We start from the raw sequence: 26,997 nt of genomic DNA, 5'->3' as shown, positions 1-26,997 counted from the left end.
TACTGTATTGATTATTGTAGATTCGTAGTATAGTCTGAAGTCCGGGAGCCTGATTCCTCCAGCTCCATTTTTCTTTCTCAAGATTGCTTTGGCTATTCTGTGTCTTCTGTGTTTCCATAGAAATTGTGAAAATTTTTCTTCTAGTTTTGTGAAAACTGTCATTGGTAGTTTGATACGGATTGCATTGAATCTGTAGAGTGTTTTGGGTAGTATGGTTATTTTCACAATGTTGATTCTTCCAATGCAAGAACATGGTATATCTCTCTATCTGTTTGTATCATCTTTAATTTCATTCATCAGTGTCTTATAGTTTTCTGTATACAGATCTGTTGTCTTCTTAGGTAGGTTTATTCCTAGAAATTTTTTTCTTTTTCTTGAGATGGTAAATGGGAATGTTTCCTTAATTTCTCTTACAGATTTTCATCATTAGTGTATAGGAATGCAAGAGATTTCTGTGTATTAATTTTGTATCCTGATACTTTACCAAATTCATTGATTAGCTCTACTGGTTTTGTGGTAGCATCTTTAGGACTCTCTCTATATAGTATCATGTCATCTGCAAACAGTGACAGCTTTACTTCTTTTCCAATTTGGATTCCTTTTATTTCTTTTTCTTCTCTGATTGCTGTGGCTAAAACTTCCAAAACTATGTTGAATTTGTATCACGTATGCTTACGGACCACAGCGCTATGAGACTAGATATTAACTTCAGGAAAAAACTGTAAAAATTACAAATACATGGAGGCTAAAAATACACTACTAAATAACCAAGAGATCATTGAAGAAATCAAAGAGGAAATCAACACGTACCTAGAAACAAATGACAATGAAAACACGATGACCCAAAACCTGCGGGTTGTAGCAAAAGAGTTCTATAGGGAAGTTTATAGCAATAAAATCTCAGCTCAAGAAACAAGAAAAATCTCAAACAGCCTAACCTTACACCTAAAGCAATTAGAGAAAGAAGAACAAAAATAAAAAAACAAAGTTTGCAGAAGGAAAGAAATCATAAAGATCAGATCAGAAATAAAAAGAAATGAAGGGAAGAATAGCAAAAATCACTAAAAGTAAAGCTGATTCTTTAAGAAACAAGAATTCATAAACCTATAGCCAGACTCATCACACACATAAAAGAAGACTCAAATGAATAGAATTAGAAATGAAAATGAAGGAACAACTCACACTGCAGAAATACAAAGGATCATGAGATTACTACAAGCAACTCTATGCCAATAAAATGAAAAACCTGGAAGAAATGGAAAAATTCTTAGAAAAGTAATACCTTCCAAGTCTGAACCAGGAAAAATAGAAAATATGAACACACCAATCACAAGCACTGAAATTGAAACTGTGAGTAAAAATCTTCCAACAAACAAAAGCCCAGGACCAGATGGCTTCACAGGTGAATTCTATCGAATATTTAGAGAAGAGCTAACACATATCCTTCTCAAACTCTTGTAAAATATAGCAGAGGGAGGAACCCTCCTAAACTCATTGTATGAGGACACCATCACCCTGATACCAAAACCAGACAAAGATGTCACAAAAAAAAGAAAACTATAGGCCAATATCACTGATGAACATAGATTCAGAAATCCTCAACAAAATACTAGCAAACAGAATCCAACAGCACATTAAAAGGATCACTTAGCAGGATCAAGTGATTTTTATCCCAGGAATGCAAGGATTCTTCAATATAAGCAAATCAATCATTGTGATTCAGCATATTAACAAATTGAAAGATAAATCCATGTGATAATCTCAATAAATGTAGAAATAGCTTTCAACAATATTCAACACGCACTTATGATAAAAACTCTCCAGAATGTGGGCATAGAGGGAACCTCCTCAACATAATAAAGGCTATATATGACAAACCCACAGCCAGCATCGTTCTCAATGGTGGCAAACTGAAACCATTTCCCCCAAGATCAGGAGCAAGACAAGGTTGCCCACACTCACTGCTATTATTCACCATAGTTTTTGAAGTTTTAGGCACCGCCATCAGAGAAGAAAAAGGAATAAAAGGAATCCAAATCGTAAAAGAAGAAGTAAAACTGTCACTGTTTGCAGATGACATGATACTATACATAGAGAATATTAAGGATGCTACCAGAAAACTACTAGAGCTAATCAATGAATTTGGTAAAGTAGCAGGATATGAAATTAATGCACAGAAGTCTCTTGCATTCCTATACAGTAACGACAAAAAATCTGAAAGAGAAATTAAGGAAACACTCCAATTTACCACTGCAACAAAAAGAATAAAATACCTAGGAATAAACCTACCTAAGGAGACAAATGACGTATATGAAGAAAACTGTAAGAAACTGATGAAAGAAATTAAAGATGATACAAACAGATGGAGAGATATACCATATTCTTGCACTGGAAGAATCAACATTGTGAAAATGACTGTACTACCTAAAGCAATCTACAGATTCAATGCAATCCCTATCAAACTACGAATGACAGTTTTCACAGAACTAGGACCCAAAATTTTACACTTTGTATGGAAATACAAAAGACCCCGAATAGTCAAAGCAATCTTGAGAAAGAAAAATGGAGCTGGAGGAACCAGGCTCCCTGACTTCAGACTATACTACAAAGCTATGGTAATGAAGACAGTATGGTACTGGCACAAAAAAATAGAAATATAGATAAATGGAACAGGATAGAAAGCCCAGAGATAAACCCACACACATATGGTCACCTTATCTTTGATAAAGGAGGCAAAAATATACAATGTAAAAAAGACAGCCTCTTCATTAATTGGCCCTGGGAAAACTGGAGAACTACATGTAAAAGAATGAAATTAGAACACTTCCTAACACCATACACAGAAATAAACTCAAAATGGATTAAAGACCTAAATGTAAGGCCAGACACTATCAAACTCTTAGAGGAAAACATAGGCAGAACGCTCTATGACATAAATCACAGCAAGAGATTCTTTGACCCACCCTACCTCCTAGAGAAATGGAAATAGAAACAAAAATAAACAAATTGGACCTAATGAAACTTAAAAGCTTTTGCACAGCAAAGGAAACCATGAACAAGACAAAAAGACAACCCTTAGAATGGGAGAAAATAGTTGCAAATGAAGCAACTGACAAAGGGTTAATCTCTAAAATATACAAGCAGCTCATGCCACTCAATATCAATAAAACATCCCCATCCAAAATGGGCAGAAGACCTTAATAGACATTTCTCCAAAGAAGATATACAGATTACCAAGAAACACATGAAAGAATGCTCAACATCACTAATCATTAGAGAAATACAAATCAAAACTACAATGAGGTATCACCTCACACCAGTCAGAATCGCCATCATCAAAAAATCCACAAACATTAAATGCTGGAGAGGGTGTGGAGAAAAGGGAACCCTCTTGCACTGTTGGTGGGAATGTAAATTGATACAGCGACTATGCAAAACAGTATGGAGGTTCCTTAAAAAACTAAAAATAGAACTACCGTATGACCCAGCAATCCCACTACTGGGCATATACCATGAGAAAACCATAATTCAAAAAGAGTCATATACCACAATGTTCATTGCAGCTCTGTTTACAATAGCCAGGACATGGAAGCAACCTAAGTGTCCATTGACAGATGAATGGATAAAGAAGATGTGGCACATATATACAATGGAATATTACTCAGCCATAAAAGGAAACGAAATTGAGTTTTTTGTAGTGAGGTGGATGGACCTAGAGTCTGTCATACAGAGTCAGAAAGAGAAAACCAAATACCATATGCTAACACATATATATGGATTTAGAAGAAAATGATTCTGATGAACCTAGGGGCAGGACAGGAATAAAGACGCAGACATAGAGAATGGACTTGAGGACACAGAGTGGGAAGGGTAAGCTGGGACGAAGTGAGAGGGTAGCACTGACATATATATGCTACCAAATGTAAAATTGATAGCTATTGGGAAGCCACCGCATAGCACAGGGAGATCCGCTCTGTGATTGTGACCACCTAGAGTGGTGGGTTAGGGAGTGTCAGAGGGAGACGCAAGAGGGAGGGGATATGGGGATATATGTATGCATATAGCTGATTCACTTTGTTATACAGTAGAAACTAATACAACATTTTAAGGCAATTATACTCCAATAAAGATGTTAAAAAAAATAGCAAAAACTACCACGAACCTACAGCAGAGCAACAACAATACAACACACACACACAGATAAAGAAAAAAAGAAAAAAAAAACCCAATAGAACAAAGAAACAAAAGAACTTAAAAATGAGAACAGTCAGTAAGGACTAGACTAACTTAAACAAAAAATTAAAAATAAAACAAAAATATAGAGCAAACAAATAATGCAAAAAAGCATAAAATATACACATAAAACAATCAGAAAAATAAAAAATAAATAAAAAGAACAACAAGAAAAAACTCTAACACAACAAAAAAGTAAATTAAAAATAGAAAAATAAATATATATCTTTAAAATTTTTAAATTAAAATTAAAAATAAAAGAAAAAATAATAAATGCAACACCACCAACAACTGAACAAAATGAAACAAACAAAAAAGTATAATAGTAATAAGCATATTTTCCTTGGCCCTCCTCTCTCAGTGTCCTTGCTCCCACAGTGAGCCAGAGCCAATCTCCACCTCCCCTGGAGGCCCTCCAGTACCTATAGGTGGGTCTCTGGACCTGCTGTGGGCACTGTGGGGCCAGCTCACACTCTGACCTGGCCTGACTCCCACATTTACTTGCCCCCATAGTCCACTCCTAGGAAGGCTAGACCAGTCTCTGTTGTGGGACCACTTGTCCATTCAGGTATTCTACAGACGCAGGATTTACCAAGCTGATCTCGGGGATTTAATCTGTGGCTTGTGCAGCTGCACAGAAAGATTTGTTTGTGTTCCTTAGTTGCACTGCCCCTGGAGGTTCCAGCAGTTATTTGCCCATTTGGCAGAAGTTCTAGTGTTAGTAAATGGATTTTCCTTACTGTGCAGTCTAGGTGCTCTTTATTTTATTTTTATTTTTTTAATTTTTATTTTATGTTGGAGTATAGTTGATTAACAATGTTGCATTAGTTTCAGGTATACAGCAAAGTGATTGAGTTATACATAAACATGTATCTATTCTTTTTCGAATTATTTTCCCATTTAAGTTATTACAGAATATTGAGCAGAGTTCCCTGTGCTACACAGTAGGTCCTTGTTCGTTGTCTATTTTAAATATAGCATTGTGTACATGTCAATCCCAAACTCCCAATCTGTCCCTCTCCCCAACGCTTCCCCCCAGTAACCATAAGTTTGTTTTCTAAGCCTGTGAGTCTGCTCTTTAACCTGCTGGGTTTTATGTTTTTCCTGTTTCCCAAGGTAGGTGAGTCTGTGCCTATGCCCCTCAGCAATATCTATCCCTACTGCAAATTGCTACTACAGAGGTGTGTTTCCCACATATACCATGTCTCCATCTTTACTACCCATTTCTATCTGGTCCTTTTATGTGCAATGGCTGTTCCATCAGCCCTCAAGAATTGCTCTCTATATAGGTGTAGATTTGGTGTGTCTATGGTAGGAGGTGAGCTAAGGGTCTTCCTGTGTCACTATCTTGGACGCCTCTCCTCCCAAGTTGTATAATTTAATACATATTTTTTTGACACAGCTGTGTTGCCTAGATATGCTCCAGCATGAATGAGTTCTGCTTGCCATAACTCTTTTCTCCTCTGAAACCTTCCTAGCCAGGAAGACTCTTAGAGATGGTTTAGTCCTACTCTTCTCCACCCTCCATTTTATGGATAGGTCACCATAGGCCTAGAGAGGAATAGACTCATGCCTAGTACCAGCAAGTCACCCTAGAGCCAGGCCAGGCATTCAGTTTAAGAGGGCTCTGATTGAAGGTTCTCTGAATACCTGAAGAATTTAGTTTGTCCTTTTTCTACTTGGCTGAAAACTTCTCAAAGAAGGAAGCTGACCTTTTATTCTTCTTCTGCCTGCCTCTACAGCTCTGGGTGAACCAGGAGGATGGGGTGGGGGAAGGGCCCAGTGACGTTCAGAATGGGCACCTGGACCCCAACTCAGACTGCCTTTGTCTGGGCCGGCCACTCCAAAACCGGGACCAGATGCGAGCCAACGTCATCAATGAGATCATGAGCACCGAGCGTCATTATATCAAGCACCTAAAGGACATTTGTGAGGTAGGCCCAGCTATGATGGTGCATGTGAGGGCACTCAGGGTGGGGTAGAGGGCACTTCCATGAAGAAATGACAACCTTCCTGGGCCGTACCTGTGAAAATCCCAAGATATTAGGAAACACAGCTTGACTGACCTCCTAGATTCTGTTCAGTGGGTGAGACTCCTCCCTTGGGGTTTCTCAGTCTCTCTGTTTATTTCTCCCCTTTTTGCTATCTACCTGTCTGTCTAACTTTCATATTCATATTCCCTCTCCCCCCACCCTCTGCCTCCCTTTGTCCCCTCTGCTGGAATCTCTATCCCTATCCTCTTGTCTTCTGATCCAGTTGTTGCCACCCCATGTAAGTGCCTGACTTCATTACAGCAAAACACATTTCCTGCCAAGCTAGTGGTTTACAAACTTGAATGTGCACCAAAGTCCCTGGAATAGCTTACTAAACATGCAGATTCCAGCCCTCTTTGACCCCACCCCCCATGCAGAGTTGTGAATTCTCAGCCTGGGATAAAACACGGAAATCTCTATGTTTTGCAAGTATCCCTGGTAATACTTGTCTTCCACTATGCCACTCTGCCCTCCAGGGACTGTGGCTCCACATTGTCTAACTCCATCCCTTCCATCTTTCTGACCTGAGTGAGGATGAGACCCTTTTTCTTCTCACACTGCCTTGAGTCCAGCAGAGACGAGTTGGCATTTTCAAAGGACCTTTTACTAAACAGTATGAGAAAACCAATGAGAGATAGAGAAAAGAATGTTTTTAGGATTTCTCTCTCTCTCTCTCTCTCTCTCTCTCACACACACACACACACACACACACACACACACACACACACACACTCTCTCTATAGCGTTATGCTTGACCCAGTGAAAAACTCTACCTTGAATATTTTTATCCCCTTTCTTCCAGATGAGAGATCAGGTCCTACTTTCTGTCCTCCAGCCCTACTGATTAGGTCCAGGGCCCACTCTGTAATCAATGGTATAACTCTGACATTTTTCAAAGTTCTTGTTTCTTTAGAGCAGTGCTGCCTAATAGGACTTCCTGCAGTGATGAAAATGTTCTGTATCTGCAGTCTCCATTACAGTAGCCACTGGGCAGATATCTGTGGCTGTTGAGCACTTGAGATGTGGCTAGTATGACTGAGAAATGGAATTTTAAATTTTATTTCATTTTAATTTAAATAGCCACACGTGACTAATAGCAACCACATCGGACAGTGCAGCTCTGAAAAGATCAAGACCAAGGACTTTGGGCCTTAACTTTCTTCACCTAAATTCATTTTTTCACCCCTTCCAGGAAGGTTAAAAGTTATCTCCCCCTTCCCCAAGGCAGTAAGGTAGGGTAGAAAGAACAAGGGCTCTGTGGACATGGAGTGCTGGCTTTCACATCTTAGTCACTAATTAACCCTGTGGCCTTGAAGGTGCCTCTTAACTCCTCTAACCTTTGATTTTATGATTTGTCCAGTAGGCTTCATTTTACCAACCTCTTAACTTTATTGAGGAAATGAAGTAAATCTAATATTGTATTTGGGAAAAGGTAGTTTTCCTTTCCTTCCTTCCCATTTCATCTATTCACCTATCCATCATTGTCTCTCTTTTATCTTTTTCTCTTCCTCCTACCTCCATACAAATAGTTGATATATTTTTTAATTACCCTCTCGAATGTGTTATGTGGCATTGGGCATCAAACTACTGATATGTCATTCATTCCGCAAACATTTAGTGGAGTTCTGCTCCATGCTGGGCCTTGGACATTGCTCCTACCCTCAAACTATTCTGCCCTAGACCAACAGCATCTGAATCACCTGGGAGCTGGTTAGAAATGCAGAATCTTTAATTCCACTCCAGACCTGAGTTCAAATCTACATTTTAACAAGGTTCACATTTGACTTACAATACATATTAAAGTTTGAGGAGCACTGCTGTAAAATGATAGCTATCTTACACTATTTATAATAGCAGGACATGGAAGCAACCTAAATGTCCATCAACAGAGGAATGGATAAAGAAGATGTGGTACATATATAAATGTAATATTACTCAGCCATAAAAAAGAAATAATACCATTCACAGCAACATGGATGGACCTAGAGATTGTCATACTGAGTGAAGTAAGTCAGACAGAGAAAGACAAACATCCTATGATATCACTTGTATGTGGAATCTTAAAAAAAGGCCACAAATGAACTTATCTACAAAACAGAAATAGAGTTACAGGTGTACAAAATACATTTATGGTTACTGCAGGGTAAGGCAGGGGACGGATAAATTGGAAGATTGGGATTGACACATACACACTACTAATAGAATAGATAACTAATAAGGACCTACTGTATAGCACAGGGAACTCTACTCAATACTCTGTAATGGCCTATATGGGAAAAGAAGCTGAAAAAGAGTGGATATATGTATATGTATAACAGATTCACTTTGCTGTACACCTGAAACTAACACAACATTGTAAATCAACTATACCCCAATAAAATTTTTTTTAAAATGATAGCTATCTTATAATGTCATAGGGTCTATAATACAAGTTAGTACAGTCTGTTCTTTACCCAGCAACCAAGGGATGATGTCAATACCTAAGTCGTTCATATCACTCCTCTGCTTAAAACTTTCCAATGGCTCACATTTCCTTCCTGAGTAAAAGCCAAAGTTCTCATTATTACTTACAAAACCCTGTGTGATCAACCCCTCCTTACCTCTGTGACTTCATCTCTTGCTCTTTTCCCACATGCTCTCACTACTTTAGCCACAATGGCCTAATTGCTGTTCGTTTAAAAGGCCTGACACACTCCCCCCTCATAGCCTTTCCCCTGGCTTTCCCTTCTGCCTAAAGCACTCTTCCCTCAGATGTCTGTGTGGCTCCGTTTCTCACCTCCTTCAAAGCTTCACTCAAATATCATCTCCTTGAGACCTTCCCTGACTACTCTATTTAAAATTGTAACCATGTACTATCTTGTTTTATTTTTCTCCACTGCACTTACTGCTTTCTGACTTATTATATATTTTGCTTTTATGTTTTGTTTATTGCCCTTCTCCCCTACTAGAAAGTAAATTCCATGAGGGAAAGAGTTTTTTATTGATTTACTGATACATCCTCAACATCTAGCACAGTGCTTGGCAGATGGTAGATGCTCAATAAGTACTTTTGAAAGTTGGAATTAAATATAAGTGCTCACGTGCATGTACTATTTTGGCAAAGTACATTCACATCTTATGCCATTTGATTTTCAGACAGGAAATAGGTTGTTATTGTTATTCCTATTTTCTAGATCAACAGACTGAGTCTCTAAGAGGCAAAATTACTTTCCCAGACTTCCCAGGCACTGGCCCAGTGGGAGTCTTAGTCTTAGAAGGATTTTGTTCCCAATTCCCAAACATCTTGGCCTCTTCCTACAGGGCATGGGCTCAGAACAGCAATGCAAGTATTTATCTTTCCAAAAGAGGGAGTGCTATGACCCTGCTTTGAGGAATTGCCTAATCCAGCCAACCTAAGCAAAGCTTTTGTTGGTGATCTGCGAGTTCCATATCTCTTTATTATTCTTGATGCTGAAGCTAAGGGTTTAAATGGGAATGGGAAGTATCTCTTTGTCCCATCCTTCAACCACAGATGTCAAAGGAACGTTTAGCTAGAGCAAAAGAAGAGTAGAGAAAGCTGTGTCTAGATGGTCCAGAAGACAGTATTTTAGCTCAGGGTTGTGTCACCTAAACCAAAAGCTATGAGGAACAATACGATTTATAAGAAGAATATCAAAACCAGAATTGGGAGTCCCAGGTTCAGGTCCCACCTTAGTCACAAACTGACTGAGGAACATCAGGTGAATCTTTTCCATCCTGGACCTTGTTCCCCAACTCTAAAATTAGCGGGTTGGTAGTTGCTCTTTAAGTGTCGTCTGGCTCTTACTTTCTCTGATTCTGTGAGATCTAGGTATGCTCTCACTAGAGAACGCTGTGGTAGTGATCCATGTTACTTCTGCATGTTTTGCCATTTCCTCCTTGATACCCATGGAGGCATGTCTTACTCAGGCATGAATGTGTTAACAAGGCATAATCTACTCTTTCTGTAGGTTAAGGGAGATCACTTAATACTGCATTCAGTATAGAAAAAAGTCACTATCTATTAGAAAATATTTATTTCTTTATTTATTCATTCATTCATTCATTCATTTATTAATTACTCCTGGGAGCAGAAAGTGCCTCACAAACATTTAAGTTACAATACCTTCATTTTACAAATGAGGGAGTAGGAAATAGAGTTATTTTTATCAAAGTTATTCAGTGAAGCCAGTAAAAGAAAATATATTTTTTAATGAGTTCTCTGAAAAGATGACATTCTTCTTTCTAAATCCAGACGGTGGGATAAAAGAGTATTGGCTTAGTTCTAGGTCACCTTGACCAGTGATTGGTGGTATTACCTCTTGTAATCTTAGAAATCATATTATGATCAGGGAGACTAGACACAGGGCAAGCAAAGCTAAATATGCCTTATAAAGTTGCCTCATCTGCCTCTCTGAGGAAGATCATCTCAGTCATCTGATGTCTGTGAAATAAATTCTGTCCTCAAATGCCTCCAGAAAAGCTGGAACTAGCTTTCCTCAGTCATTCATATTAGTGTCTTATACCCTTCACCATCAAGAAATTCTTCCTAGGTCTAATAGAGTTTATCATGCTATAGCTTCAAGACATTTGCATTTGATATGTTTAAGCCTGGAGTTTTCAAACTTACTGTTTTTTTCTTTCTGTTAATTGCCTATCCTGATGATTTCCAATGGTCTTTACATCTTGGTGTATATATAGAAAATAATACATTGTATAAAACAGTAATATTTGTATACCATACTAAAGTAAAAGGATGAGGCAGCTCATTGGCCTGAAGTGACCAGCCCAGGGATTTCTGGCTGCTCTAGGCCCTACCTATCCATCCACCTGGACATTCAAGACCCTGTTCCCATCCTTTGCCCATTTTCCCATAGTTTCTCATATTTTTCTTGCTGATTTATAGGAGTTCCTTGTATATTCCAGATATTAATCCCTTGTCAGTTTTCCAAGTTGCAAATAGTCTTCTTCCTGTCATCCTCTTATTTTTTAATGGTTTTGTTTAATTTGAAAAAAAGACATCCTGGACAAAAGAAGAAAAGAAAACTAACAATTTAAGCATTCTGCTTCTAACTTACCTTTTGTCATCATTACCATGAGAAGAGCTAGTCATTTTGCAGTTATTCAACATATATCTATTGAGCAGCAACTATATGCCAGGTACTATGTTAAACTCTAGAGATACAGCTGTGAACAGGACAACCATGGTCACCATTCCCTAATTTTATTAAAATTATTTTCAAGACGTTTATCAGGTCTCCTGTCAGGTCTTAGGCTTCCAGGCAAAACAGTACATGATATCTGTAGAGAGTCAGAGCTGAATGGGGCCCTGGAAATCTTTTCTGATATATGCATTTTAGAGATGGAGACACTGACTTCCAGACTTGCAAGGGCCTTTCCCTAAAGGGTTTTTCAAACCCTAGGTGATCCAGAGGTTCTTTGATCCATCTTATTTCCCTGCGGTCTTTGGAATCTTCCCTGGAGGTCATGGGGTCAATTTGTATCCCATATCAAGGCACTAATTCTATTGGTTTGGGCAAAAGGTTCGTTCGTTTTATCCATAAGATGGCTCTAGTAGCACTTAGTTGTCTTTAACATCATTTGAAACAATTTTGTTAGATTGTATGTGACAACTGTCATATCAGTGTGCATTTTAAAAAAGACATCAAAATTGGTGAATTTTTGTGTGGCCATTTTAATATTGAAGATGGAAAAAAAAAAGCAACATTTTCGGCATATTATGCTTTATTATTCCAAGAAGGTAAAAACGCAACTGAAACACACAAAAAAAGATTTTTGCAGTGTATGGAAAAGGTGCTGTGGCTGATCGAACGTGTCAAAAATGGTTTGCGAAATTTTGTGCTGGAGATTTCTTGCTGGATGATGCTCCATGGTCAGGTGGACCAGTTGAAGTTAATAGCGATCAAATCGAGACATTAATTGAGAATAATCAACGTTATACCATGTGGGAGATAACCGACATACTCAAAATATACAAATCAAGCATTGAAAATCATTTGCACTAGCTTGGTTATGTTAATCGCTTTGATGTTTGTGTTCCACATAAGTTAAGTGAAAAAAACCTTCTTGACCATATTTCTGCTTGTGATTCTCTACTTAAACGTAATGAAAACGTTCCATTTTTAAAACAAATTGTGACAGGCAATGAAAAGTGGATACTGTACAATAATGTGGAATGGAAGAGATCGTGGGGCAAGTGAAATGAACCACCACCAAGCACACCAAAGGCTGGTCTTCATCCAAAGAAGGTGATGTTGTGTATATGGTGGAATTAAAAGGGAGTCCTCTATTATGAGCTCCTTCCAGAAAGCCAAACGATTAATTCCAAAAAGTACTGCTCCTAGTTAGACCAACTGAAAGCAGCACTCGACAAGAAGAGTCCAGAATTAGTCAACAGAAAACGCATAATCTTCTATCAGGATAATGCAAGACCTCTTGTTTCTTTGATGACCAGGCAAAACCTGTTACAGCTTGGCTGGGAAGTTGATTCATCTGCCAAATTCACCAGACATTACAACTTTGGATTTCCATTTGTTTTGGTCTTTACAAAATTCTCTTAATGGAAAAAATTTCAATTCCCTGAAAGACTGTAAGAGGCACCTGGAACAGTTCTTTGCTCAAAAAGATAAAAAGATTTGGGAAGATAGAATTATGAAGTTGCCTGAAAAATGGCAGGTGGTAGTGGAACAAAAGGGTGAATACATTGTTCAATAAAGTTCTTGGGGAAAATGAAAAATGTGTCTTTTATTTTTACCTAAAAACCGAAGGCACATTTTGGCCAATCCAATAGCTCAATGCATTAGATCTAGACTTAAATCAACCCTTGTGGGTTTTGAAAGAGTTAAATAAATAGTCAACCTTCCTTGCCTATTACCATGGCAATCCCAGGGCTAATTCATGCCTTTTGTGATTGATTTGATAACGCCCACTGTAATGCCTTCACACTCATGCCCACTTTACACCTAGGAGAGGTGAGGCTCTCAGAAACTACCTCTGTTCAATCAGTTCACACCCACTGCCATATCACCCTATTCTCTTTTACCATGCAGATGGAGTTAGAGGGCGTTCGAAGCATGCTTAACAGTAAGATCTATAGACCCCTTCTGCTCCCTCTGCCCTGTGACAGGCCTTCAGAGGTCTTCTGAGTCTTCTCTTCTCCAGGACAAACAGCCCTGATTCCTTCTACCATTCTTCATGGTGTTGCTTTTCAGGGATCTCACTACCCTGCCTACTTCCCGCCGGCTCTGTATCCTTTACTCCATGTTCCTCTGAAAACAGGGCTCAGAATTGAATGCTGCTCCCCTGCAGTGGTATGATTACCTTCCTATGACTTCTCTCATTCCACCCTCTCAATCTGTTTCTTCTTCATCCCTAACTTAAAATGACATTAGTTTTTTTTTTTGGCAGTCATATTCCACTGCCAACTCATCTTAACTTATATGCCCTTGGGGGGAGACCTTCAGATGGTGGAGGAGTAACACATGGAGATCACCTTCCTCCCCACAAATACATCAGAAATACATCTACATGTGGAACAACTCCTACAGAACACCTACTGAATGCTGGCAGAAGACCTCAGATTTCCCAAAAGGCAAGAAACTCCCCACGTACCTGGGTAGGGCAAAAGAAAAAAGAAAAATCAAAGACAAAAGAATAGGGACAGGACCTGCACCTGCTGGAGGGAGCTGTGAAGGAGGAACAGTTTCCACACACTAGGAAACCCCTTCACTGGTGGAGACAGGGGGTGCCGGGGGGTAAGTTTTGGAGCCTCAGAGGAGAGCACAGCAACAGGGATGCAGAGGGCAAAGCAGAGAGATTCCCGAAAAGAGGATGGGTGCTGACCAGCACTCACCAGCCCAAGAGTCTTGTCTGCTCACCTGCTGGAGCTGGTGGGGGCTGGGAGCTGAGGCTAGGGCTTCGGAGGTCAGATCCCAGGGAAAGGACTGGGATTGGCTGCATGAACACAGCCTGAAGGGGGCTAGTGCACCACAGCTAGACTGATGGGAGTACAGGAAAAAGTCTGGAACTGCCTAAGAGGCAAGAGAACATTGTTTCGGGGAGCACAAGAAGAGGGGATTCAGAGCACTGCCTAAATGAGCTACAAAGATGGGCGCGAGCCATGGCTATCAGTGCAGACACCAGAGATGGGCATGAAATGCTAATGCTGCTGCAGCCACCAAGAAGCCTGTGTGCAAGCAAAGGTCACTATCCACAACTCCCCTCCCAGGAGCCTGTGCAGCCCACCACTGCCAGGGTCCCGTGATCCAGGGACAACTTCCCAGGGAGAACACACGGTGCGCCTCAGGCTGTTGCAATGTCACACAGGCCTCTGCTGCTGCAGGCTAGCCCCGCATTACGTACCCCTCTCTCCCCCCAGCTTGAGTGAGCCAGAGCCCCCTAATCAGCTACTACTTTAACCCCGTCCTGTATGAGCGAAGAACAGATATCCTCAGGCGACCTACATGCAGAGGCAGGGCCAAATCCAAAGCTGAACCCCAGGAGCTGTGTGAACAAAGAAGAGAAATGGATATTTCTCCCAGCAGCCTCAGGAACAGTGGTTTAAATCTCCACAATCAACTTGATGTACCCTGCATCTCTGGAATACCTGTATAGACAACAAATAATCCCAAAATTGAGGTGGTGGACTTTGGGAGCAACTGTAGACTTGGGGTTTGCTTTCTTCATCTAATTTGTTCCTGATTTTATGTTTATCTTAGTTTAGTATCTATAGTTTATTATCATTGGTAGATTTCTTTATTGATTTAGTTGTTCTCTTCCTCCTTTTTTTAAATATATACATATATATATATAGTTTGTTCCTTTTTCTCTTTTTGTGAGTGTGTATGTATATGCTTCTTTATGTGATTTTGTCTGTATAGCTTTGCTTTTACCCTTTGTCCTAGGGTTCTGTCTGTCCACTTTTTTTTTTTTTTTTACTATAGATTTTAGCACTTGTTATCATTGGTGGATGTGATTTTTGGTTGGGTTGCTCTCTTCCTTCTTTTTTTATTACTTTTTATTTTTTATTGTGATAACTTTATTTCATTTTATTTTATTTTTTTCTTTCGTTCTTTTTTCTCCCTTTTCTCTGAGCTGTGTGGTTGAAAGGGTCTTAGTGCTCTGGCCGGGTGTCAGGCCTGTACCTCTGAGGTGGGAGAGCTGAGTTCAGGACATTGGTCCACCAGAGACCTCCCAGCTCCATGTAATATCAAATGACAAAAGCTCTCCCAGATATACCCATCTCAATGCTAAGACACAGCTCCACTCAAAGACCAGCAAGCTACATTGCTGGGCACCCTATGCCACACAACTAGCAAGACAGGAACAAAACCCCACCCATTAGCAGAGAGGCGGCCTAAAATCATAAAAGGTGACAGATACCCCAAAACACACCACCAGAAGTGGACCTGCCCACCAGAAAGACAAGATCCAGCCTCATCCACCAGAACACAGGCAGTAGTGCCCTCCACCAGTAAGCCTACACTACCCACTGAACCAACCATAGCCACTGGGGGCAGACACCAAAAACAAAAGGAACTACGAGCCTGCAGCCTGTGAAAAGGAGACCCCAAACACAGTAAGTTAAGCAAAATGAGAAGACAGAGAAACACACAGCAGAAGAAGGAGCAAGGTAAAAACCCATCAGACCAAACAAATGAAGAGGAAATAGACAGTCTGTCTCAAAAAGAATTCAGAATAGTGACAGTAAAGATATCCAAAATATTGGAAATAGAATGGGAAAAATACAAGAAATGTTTAACAAGGACCTAGAAGAACTAAACAGTAAACAAACAATGATGAACAACACAAAAAATGAAATTTAAAATTCTCTAGAAGGAAGCAATAACAGAACAACTGAGGCAGAAGAACCGATAAGTGACTTGGAAGATAAAATAGTGGAAATAACTACTGCAGAGCAGAATAAAGAAAAAAGAATGAAATGAATTGAGGACAGGCTTATAGACGTCCGGGACAACATTAAATGCAACAACATTCGAATTACAGGGGTCACAAAAGAAGAAGAGAAAAAGAAAGGGACTGAGAAAATATTTGAAGAGATTATAGTTGAAAACTTCCCTAATATGGGAAAGGAAATAGTCAATCAAGTACAGGAAGCACAGAGAGTCCCACACAGGATAAATCCAAGGAGAAACATGCCAAGACACATATTAGTCAAACTGTCAAAAATTAAATACAAAGAAAAAACGTTAAAAGCAGCAAGGGAAAAACAACAAATAACATACAAGGGTATCCCCATAAGGTTAACAGCTGATCTTTCAGCAGAAACTCTGCAAGCCAGAAGGCAGTGGCAGGACATATTTAAAATGATGAAAGGGAAAAACCTACAACCAAGATTACTCTACCTACCAAGGATCTCATTCAGATTCGACAAAGAAATTAAAACCTTTAAAGACATGCAAAAGCTAAGAGAATTCAGCACCACCAAACCAGTTTACAACAAATGCTAAAGGAACTTCTCTAGGCAGGAAACACAAGAGAAAGAAAAGGCCTACAATAACAAACCCAAAGCAATTAAGAAAATGGTAATAGGAACATACATATCAACAGCTACCTTAAATGTAAATGGGTTAAATTCTCCAACCAAAAGACATAGACTGGCTGAATGGATACAAAAACAAGAGCCATATATATACTGTCTACAAGGGACCCACTTCAGACCTAGGGACACATACATACTGAAAGTGAGGGGATGGAAAAAGATATTCCATGCAAATGGAAATCAAAAGAAAGCTGGTGTAGCAATTCTCATATCAGACAAAATAGGCTTTAAAATAAATACTATTACAAGAGACTAAGAAGAACACTACATAATTATCAAGGGATCAATCGAAGAGGAAGATATAACAATTGTAAATATTGATACACCCAACACAGGAGCACCTCAATACATAAGGCAAATGCTAACAGCCATAAAAGGGGAAATCGACAGTAACACAATCATAGTAGGGGACTTTAACACCACACTTTCACCAATGGACAGATGATCCAAAATGAAAACAAATAAGGAAACACGAGCTTTAAATGATACATTAAACAAGATGGACTTAATTGATATTTATAGGACATTCCATCCAACAACAACAGAATACACTTTCTTCTCACGTGCTCATGGAACATTCTGCACGATAGATCATATCTTGGGTCACAAATCAAGCCTTGGTACATTTACAAAAATTGAAATTGTATCAAATATCTTTTCAGACCACAATGCTATGAGACTAGATATCAATTACAGGAAAAAATCTGTAAATACATGGAGGCTAAATAATACACTACTAAATAACCAAGAGATCACTGAAGAAATCAAAGAGGAAATCAAAAAATACCTAGAAACAAATGACAATGAAAACACGATGACCCAAAACCTACGGGATGCAGCAAAAGAAGTTCTAAGAGGGAAGTTTATAGCCATACAATCCTACGTCAAGAAACAAGAAACATCTCAAATAAACAACCTACCCTTACACCTAAAGCAATTAGAGAAAGAAGAACAAAATAACCCCAAAGTTAGCAGAAGGAAAGAAATCATAAAGATCAGATCAGAAATAAATGAAGAAGAAATTAAGGAAACAGTAGCAAAGATCAATAAAACCCAAAGCTGGTTCTTTGAGAAGATAAACAAAATTGATAAACCATTAGCCAGAGTCATCAGGAAAAACAGGGAAAAGATGCAAATCAATAGAATTTGAAATGAAAATGGAGAAGTAACCACTGACACTGCAGAAATACAAAGAATCATGAGACTACTACAAGCAACTATATGCCAATAAAATGGACAACCTGGAAGGAATGGACAATTTCTTAGAAAAACACAACCTTCTGAGACTGAACCTGGAAGAAATAGAAAATATAAACAGACATATCACAAGCACTGAAATGGAGACTGTGATTAAAAACCTTCCAACATACAAAAGCCCAGGACCAGATGGTTTCACAGGCAAAATCTGTTCAAACATTTAGAGAAGAGCTAACACCTATCCTTCTCAAACTCTTCCAAAGTATAACAGAGGGAGGAACACTCCCAAACTCATTCTAAGAGGCCACCATCACCCTGATACCAAAACCAGACAGAGATGTCACAAAGAAAGAAAACTACAGGCCAATATCACTGATGAACATAGATGCAAAAATCCTCAACAAAATACTAGCAAACAGAATCCAACAGCATATTAAAAGGATCATACACCATGATCAAGTGGGGTTTATCCCAGGCATGCAAGGATTCTTCAATATACGCAAATCAATCAGTGTGACAAACCATATTAAAAAACTGAAAGAGAAAAACCATATGGTCATGTTAATAAATACAGAAAAAGATTTCAACAAAATTCAACACCCATTTATGATAAAAATTCTCCAGAAAGTAGGCATAGAGGGAACTTACCTCAACATAATAAAGGCCATATATGACAAACCCACAGCCAACATCATTCTCAATGGTGAAAGCTGAAATCATTTCTACTAAGATTAGGAAAAATACAAGGTTGTCCACTCTCACCACTATTATTCAACATAGTTTTGGAAGTTTTACCCTCAGCAGTTAGAGAAGAAAAAGAAATAAAAGGAATCCAAATTGGAAAAGAAGAAGTAAAGCTGTCACTCTTTGCAGGTGACATGATACTATATATAGAGAATCCTAAAGATGCTACCGGAAAACTACTAGAGTTAATCAATGAATTTGGTAATGTAGCAGGTTACAAAATTAATGCACAGAAATCTCTTGCATTCCTATACACTAATGATGAAAAATCTGAAAGAGAAGTTAAGGAAACAATCCCATATATCATTGCAACAAAAAGAATAAAATACCTAGGAATAAACCTACCTAAGGAGACAAAAGACCTGTCTGCAGAAAAATATAAGACACTGATGAAAGAATTTAAAGATGATACCAACAGATGGAGAGGTATACCATGTTCTTGGATTGGAAGAATCAACATTGTGAAAATGACTCTACTACCCAAAGCAATCTACAGATTCAATGCAATCCCTATCAAACTACCACTGGCATTTTTCACAGAACTAGAACAAAAAATTTCACAATTTGTATGGAAACACAAAAGACCCTGAATCGTCAAAGCAATCTTGAGAACAAAAAATGCAGTTGGAGGAATCAGGCTCGTGGACTTCAGACAATACTACAAAGCTACAGTAAACAAGACAGTATGGTGCTGGCAGAAAAACAGCTATATAGATCAGTGGAACAAGATAGAAAGCCCAGAGATACATCCACGCATCTATGGTCACCTTAATTTTGATAAAGGATGCAAGAATATACAGTGGAGAAAAGACAGCCTCTTCAGTAAGTGGTGCTTAGAAAACTGGACAGCTACTTGTAACAGAATGAAATTAGAACACTCCCTAACACCATACAGAAAAATAAACTCAAAATGGATTACAGACCTAAATGTAAGGCCAGACACTATAAAACCCTTAGAGGAAAACATAGGCAGAACACTTTATGACATAAATCACAACAAGAACCTTTTTGACCCACCTGGTAGAGAAACGGAAATAATAACAAAAATAAACAAATGGGACCTAATGAAACTTAAAAGATTTGCACAACAAAGGAAACCAGAAACAAGATGAAAAGACAACCCTCAGAATGGGAGAAGATATTTGCAAATGAAGCAACTGACAATGGATTAACCTCCAAAATTTACAAGCAACTCATGCAACTCATCAAAAACAACAACAACAACAACAACAACCAAATCCAAAAATGGGCAGAAGTCCTAAATAGACATTTCTCCAAAGAAGATATACAGTTTGCCAACAAACACATGAAAGAATGCTCAACATCACTAATCATTAGAGAAATGCGAATCAAAACTACAATAAATAGTAGTATAAATAAACGTCAACACATTATTGGCACAAATTATTAATTTGCAAACTGTTTCAAAGACACTCATTAATGGCTGAATCGGAGGGTAAGAAGAGCTAAGGTAAGTGAGATTTTGGTAGGGGTTGGTAAAGGGCATTGAAGCCAGGGATGAGAATCTTTCTGGAGTATGCCTAAAGGACTTCATTGCAAGCTGTGTTAGAGGAGACAAAATGGAGTTAGGGCCAAAAGTGATAAGTCATTCACCATAAATGCTCCTCATTAGGGGCTCAACAAGTGTTATAATAATCACATTTAGCTTTTAGATGAAAGCAAGTGACCATAATTCATTCTCACCAGAACATTTTCAAATGCTAATGATTTCTAATGAGCACAGTGGCCATTAGTTAAAATCTACACCAGCAGTTTTAGAATGGAAAACTGTGTTTGGTTTCTTTTGCCCTGACTTACAATGTGTCCTGAGTCTGATTGTGTTATCTCGGTGCTCTCTTATCAGACCAAGAACCTCTTTCATTGATTCTTCCTTCATCAATGGCTAGCTGTATTAATTCATCCATTTATTCACAAATGTGTCCTAAACACTTACCCTGTTAAAAACACCATGCCTGGCCACTTGTGAGCTTGCTGGCTAAGCTCATCCAAACTATCTCTCCTAGCCAGCTACCTTAGATGGCTAAGACACCCACTTTAAAGAATGGTTTGGTTTTGTCAATTCCTGTTCCCTTTTGGGAAGTTTTCCTACCAGACCTTTTGGATTGGTCCTATAAGAAATAGAACATTAGAGTTGTGAATCAATCCAGCTAAACCAATAACTCACTACTAAAGCAAGTGAAAATGTTTGTGCTTAACCAGATTCTGAGAAAGGGTCCTATGACTTTTGGGGGTCCTTGTCATAAAAGGCTCTGTGATCTGGAGTCTGCAGTCTGAAGACCTTTGCTTGAGATCCATCTTTCCTAATTATTCACTGGTGGAGTGACTTCCTTCTTTAAACCCCAATTTTCTTGTATGAAAAGTGGAAATGGTTATTCCCTGTCTACTTCATGGAACTGAAATAAGGCTCCCAAATGCTCAGGAAGTGGTAAAGCCCTCAGGGAGTGAAGGGCATCCTCAACCTGGGCTTTTGCTTTGTCTGCAGGGCTACCTGAAGCAATGCCGGAAGAGAAGGGACATGTTCAGTGATGAGCAACTGAAGGTGATCTTTGGGAACATTGAAGACATCTACAGGTTTCAGATGGGCTTCGTAAGAGACCTGGAGAAACAGTACAACAATGATGACCCCCACCTCAGCGAGATAGGACCCTGCTTCCTGGAGCACGTAAGCATCTTCCCCTTTGGGGAGGGTTTTGAGAGACGTTTGGAAGCCATGGAAGGAGTCTCTGAGCTATTTGGTTCTGCTCAGTTGCTTTGTCCCATGGTAAGGGATGGATTCCTCTCTGACCCTGATGTTCATCACCTTGCTAGAGTATGAGGACTTAGGAAGGTACTGTGATTTGTCCAAGGACTCTTCTTCTTTACTGTTCCCTCCGCCTTTTTTCTCTCCTTCCAGATAATTATCAGTAGGATTTTTCTTCAACTTCTCTTCTCTGTTCCTATGGGGCTCAGTTTCCATGGGACCCAGTGTTTTGGGAGGGGCTCTGAACATATTCTTATATTCCAGGAATCTGAGAAATAGGAGAGACCATGGTCAGCATGAAACTGGACCCCTGCAAGGCTTTTAAGGGAGAACACTAGGGTAGGGGAAGTGACAAGTGTAGGAAAAGGGGCCACAAGATTTAGAGGAAGGAACACTAGGAAACAGGGAAGTGAGGATGTGAGTCCTGTCTATAATGATTGTCTGGGTAACTTTGGGTAAGTTCCTTACCATCTTTGGGCTTCCTCACATGGATTTAAGAAGGTTTCACTTTATACCTCTGTGGTTCTCTAACATCTTTTGTGTCTTATTCACAGGTGACCTAGTTGTTTTGACAACTCTTCTCCCCCGTTTTATAAAGTATTTATTTTTAAAGAGATAATACATGCACATGGTATAAAATTCAAATGACACATGAAAGTGTGCAGCTAAGAGTAAGTTTTCTTGCAAATTCTCCTGCTTTGACTATGGGAATGTGTAGTGGGGGGATAGCCCTAAGGCCACCCGTATGTTTAGTGATTTGCTACAAGTCCCGGGACTCAGCATATAGTCATACTCATGGTTGTGATTTAATACAACTAAAGGATACAAAGCAAAATCAGCAAAAGGAAAAGGCACATGGGGCAAAGTGTGAAGGAAACCAAGTGTAAGTTTCCAAGAGTCCTCTCCCAGTGGAGTCACACAGGATGCACTTAATTCCCCTTGCAATGAGTTGTGACAACACTTTTGAAATGTTTTCTACCAGGGAAAATTATTAGGGACTCAGTGCCCAAGATTTCTATAGGTGGCTGGTCATGTAGGCACCCTCTGCCTAGCATGTACCAAAATTCCAGACCCCCAGAAGGAAAGCAAGTATTCTGCATAAACCACATTGTTCATACAAATAGTTTAGGCACAGTGAGCAACTCTTGTCAGGGAATGGTGAAAAATCTCTTGAGATCCAAGTTCCAAGATGCCAGCCAAGGGCCAACATTTCAAGCAGGCCTTTTTAGGGATAGCAGTCTCAGGCCTGATATGTTAACTCTTTTTTGCACAGTATTAAACTGGTTCAGCCATTCCAGAAAGCACCTGGGTAGTATTTATCAAAGTTAAGCATGTGTATGACCTTGGGTTCCATTCATAAATATATATCCCAGAGAAATTCTCATAGAGGTCCATGAGGGAACATTTACAAGGCTGTTGATTGCATGGCAGTGTTGTGTGGACTGCAGTTAGAAGCAACTTAGGTATTTATCACCAGGGTATGGATGAGAAACATATGGGGGATGCTTACTGTAAGGTATTATATAGCAAGGAACAAGAGACTAGTTGTATGTACCCGATAGCAATGTGTGTAAATATCATAAATATAGTCTTGAGCTGGGAAAGTAGAATATGGAATAGTGATTCTCAATTGGAGTCTACCCTGTGCATTTTAGGGTGTTTAACAGCATTCCTGGTCTCTATCCTGGAGGCCAGTAGCACCCTCCTAGTTGTGACAACCAAAAATATCTCCAGACATTGTCAACTGTACCGAGGGACAAAGAAGAACCACTAATCTATTGAAATGATCATATGCTTTTACACTGTAATCTGTTAATGTGGTGAATTTCGTTTGAATAATTTTCATGTTAAATGAACATTGTATTGCTGGGATAAACCCTACCTAATCATGGTGTATTATCCTTCTTTATGTATTAGTTTGCCTTTTTAAAAATATTAGATTGTTTACCCTCTTTTAATTCAGTTCTAGGATTTTTTTTTTTTTAGGATTTCATTCTTTATCATCTTTGTTTAAGTATAATTTACAAACAATAAAATTCACCAAATGTCCGCTTCGATGGGTTTTAACAAGTGCATATAGTTGTGTAACTACCACCATAATCAAGACATGGAACATTTCTATCACTTCATCAAGTTCTAATGTTCTCCCTCTGTTGTCAGTCTATGCTCTCACCCTCGCCCTTGGCAAACACTGATCTGCGTTCTGTCACCATAATTTTGCTTTTTCTAGAATGTCATATAAATGGAATAATGCAATAGTGATGTTTTGTTTAGCTTCTTTCACTTAATTTATTTGATATCCATCCATATTTTTGCATGTATTAGTAGTTGTTTTTTTTTTTTTTTATTGCTTAGCGATAATTCCATTGTGTGGATATACCACTCATTCACCAGTTCATTCCAGGACATCTGGGTTGTTTACTAGGTTGTTTCCATCTGTGGGATTACTGGGTTGCATTGTAGGTATTTGTTTAATTTTATAAGATACTGCCAAACTGTTTTCCAAAGTTACTGTATCATTTTGCATTCTCACTTCTAATATATAAGGGTTGCAGTTGTTCCACATGGTTGTCAGCACTTGGTATTATCAATATTTTTAATTTTAGTCTTTCTAATAGGTGCATAGTGGCATTTCATTGTGGTTTTAATTTGCATTTCCCTAATGGCTAATGGTATTGAGCATTTTTTCATGTGCTTATTTGCCATCTGTATAAAACCTTTGGTGAAGTGTCCTTGTCTTTTGCCCATGTGGGTTGTCTGTTTTCTTACTATTTAGTTCCAAGTGTTATTTCTGTATTCTGTTTGCAAGTCCTTGGTCATATATGTGATTTTCAAAGGTTTTCTCAGTCGTGGCTTAGTCTTTCATTTTCTTAACATTGTCTTTGAAAAACATAAACTTTTAATTTTGTTGAAATTCAATTTATTACTTTTTCATGGTTCATGGTTTTTTTTGTTTCTTATTTAAGAAATCTTTGCCTAACCCAAAGTCACAAAGCTTTTCTCCTGTTTTCTTATAGAAATTATGTAGTTTTATTTCTTATATTTAGGCTATGATCATTTTTGAGGTACTTTTTATATATGGTGCAAAATAAGGTTCAAGGTTAATTTGCTTCCATATGGATATTCAGTCGTTCCAGCACCTTTGTTGAAAAAACTATTAATTTCCCCATTGAATTACCTGGGCATCTTTGTCAAAAATCAATTGATCATATATGTGTAGTTCTATTCTTAGGAACACTATTCTGTTCCAGTGATCTATGTGACTATTTATATAGTAATACCACACTGTGTTTTCTTCTTGTTTTAATTGAGATATAATTGTCATATAGCATTATATCAGTTTCAGGTGTACAACATAATAATTTAATATTTTTATATATTGTGAAATGATCACCACAGTAAATCTAGTTAATATCTATTACCATACATAGTTACAATTTTTTTTTGTCACACTGTCTTGAATAATGTAGCTTCATAGCAAGTCTTGAAAGCAGGTAAAGTCCTTCAAATTCATTCTTTTTCAAAACAATTTTGGCTATTTTAGGTGATTTGTATTTCTATATAAATTTATCTTATCACAAGGAGAATTTTGTTCTCTTCTTTTTATTTTATCTATATGAGATGATGGAAGTTAAATAAACATTGTGGTAATCATTTCACAATATATGTAAAGCAAGCCATCTTGCTGTACACCTTAAACTTATACAGTGATGTATGTCAATTATTTCTGGATAAAACTGGGGGTGTGGGAAGAATCAGCTTGCTTAGTTCTACCAAAAATCAAGGACAACAACAACAAAAAAGAACTCTTCCAGCATTTTGATTAGGATTACATTAAATCTCCCAACATTGTTTCTAGTTTTCACTTGTATAGGTCTTGATCTTATTTTTAAAAATTGATTTCTAAGTAATTAATTTTTTGCTGCTTTATAAATTGTATTTTTATTTCAATTTCCTATAGTTTGTTGCTAGGATATAGAAATGCAATTCATTTTTTTATACAGCTGACCCTCAGTATCTGCAGGAGATGTGTTCCAGGACACCCTGCAGATACCAAAATCTGCAGATGCTCAAGTCCCTTATATAAAATGGTATAATATTTGCATATAACCTATGCATATACTCCCATATACTTTAAATCATCTCTAGATTACTTATTATACTTAATACAATGTAAATACTATGTAAATAGTTGTAAATAAAATGTAAGTGCTATATAAATTGTTACTGGCATGCAAAACAAAGTATTCCTTTTTGGAACTTTCTAGATTTTTTTTCTGAATATTTTCCATCTGCAGTTGGTTGAATCCACAGATGCAGAACCTGCCAATATGGAGGGCCAACTGTATTGACTTTGAATCCTGACACATTATTGAATTCACTAATTGGGTCTAGTTTTTTTTTTTTTTAAGATTCCTTAGGATTGTATACATATACAATCATGTCATTTCTAAATAAAGGCAGTTTTATTTCTTCTTTTTCAATCTGTATGACTCCTATTTCCTTTTCTTGTCTTATTGGACTAGCCAAGACCTTCAGTACAGTGTTAACTAGAAGTGGTAAGAGCAGGCATCTTTTGTTTTGTACCTGATTTTTAGGGACAAAATTTCAGCATTTACTATTAAGAATGATATTAACTTTAAGTTTTTCATGATCACCCTTTATCAAATAGGGGAAGTTTCTTTCTAATCCTGGTTTGCTGATGGCTTTTGTCATAAATGTATTTTATCAAATGCTTACTGAAATTATTGAAATAATCATATGGTTTTTCTCCTTTAATCTGTTAACATGGTAAATTGGACTGGGATAAGTCCCTCCTAATCATGGTGTATCATCCTTTTAGTGTACTATTTTGCCTGATTTTTAAAATTAGGTTACTTGTCTTTTTATTATTAAGTTCTAGTATTTTTTTTTATACATTGATGCAAGTTCTTTATTAGGTATGTGTTTTTCTGATTTCTTTTGATATGTATGGCTTGCCTATTTAGTTTTTTTTTAATAATAGTTTTTTTTAAGTCCATGTGTAATAACTCCATCTTGATATTTTTGGTCTACCAATTTCTATTTTCTATTATTTCTCTTAGGTTTTGCTCATGTCTTATATTCTCATGCACCAGGTTATTTTTGAATGAGTACTGAACAATGTATACAAAAAATTGTAGATATTTTTGTAAAACTTGGAAATAATTTCAAACTTACAGAAAAGCTAAAAAAATAAGAACAATACAAAGGGTACCCATACAGGCATACCTGAGAGTTGTAGGTTTGGTTCCAGACCACCACAATAAAGTGAACCACACAAATTTTTTGGTTTCCCAGTGCATATAAAAGTTATGGTTACATTATACTGTTGTCTATTAAGTGTACAAGGCATTATGTCTAAAAAACAATATATATGCCTTACTTAAAAATACTTTGTTGCTGAAAAATGCTAGCCACCATCTGAGCCT

The 26,997-nt window shown here is 38.0% G+C and overlaps 1 protein-coding gene across 5 annotated transcripts in view; it reads left to right on the top strand.

The window, feature by feature from the left end:
* The window catches only part of ARHGEF9 (Cdc42 guanine nucleotide exchange factor 9), a 187,778-nt gene that overhangs the window by 79,521 nt on the left and 81,260 nt on the right, over positions 1-26,997 (top strand). For 4 of the 5 annotated variants that reach the window (XM_068533643.1, XM_068533642.1, XM_068533644.1 and 1 more), the window contains 2 exons: positions 5,976-6,167; positions 21,290-21,469. In XM_068533643.1, the coding sequence (XP_068389744.1) occupies positions 5,976-6,167; positions 21,290-21,469 (372 nt within the window). The remainder of the gene's footprint in view (positions 1-5,975; positions 6,168-21,289; positions 21,470-26,997) is intronic. The other variant, XM_068533646.1, reaches the window with a different exon arrangement.

Source organism: Eschrichtius robustus, chromosome X (genome assembly GCF_028021215.1).
Source record: "Eschrichtius robustus isolate mEscRob2 chromosome X, mEscRob2.pri, whole genome shotgun sequence".
NCBI classification, from domain to species: domain Eukaryota; kingdom Metazoa; phylum Chordata; class Mammalia; order Artiodactyla; family Eschrichtiidae; genus Eschrichtius; species Eschrichtius robustus.
This window is presented reverse-complemented; position numbering and strand designations above follow the sequence as displayed.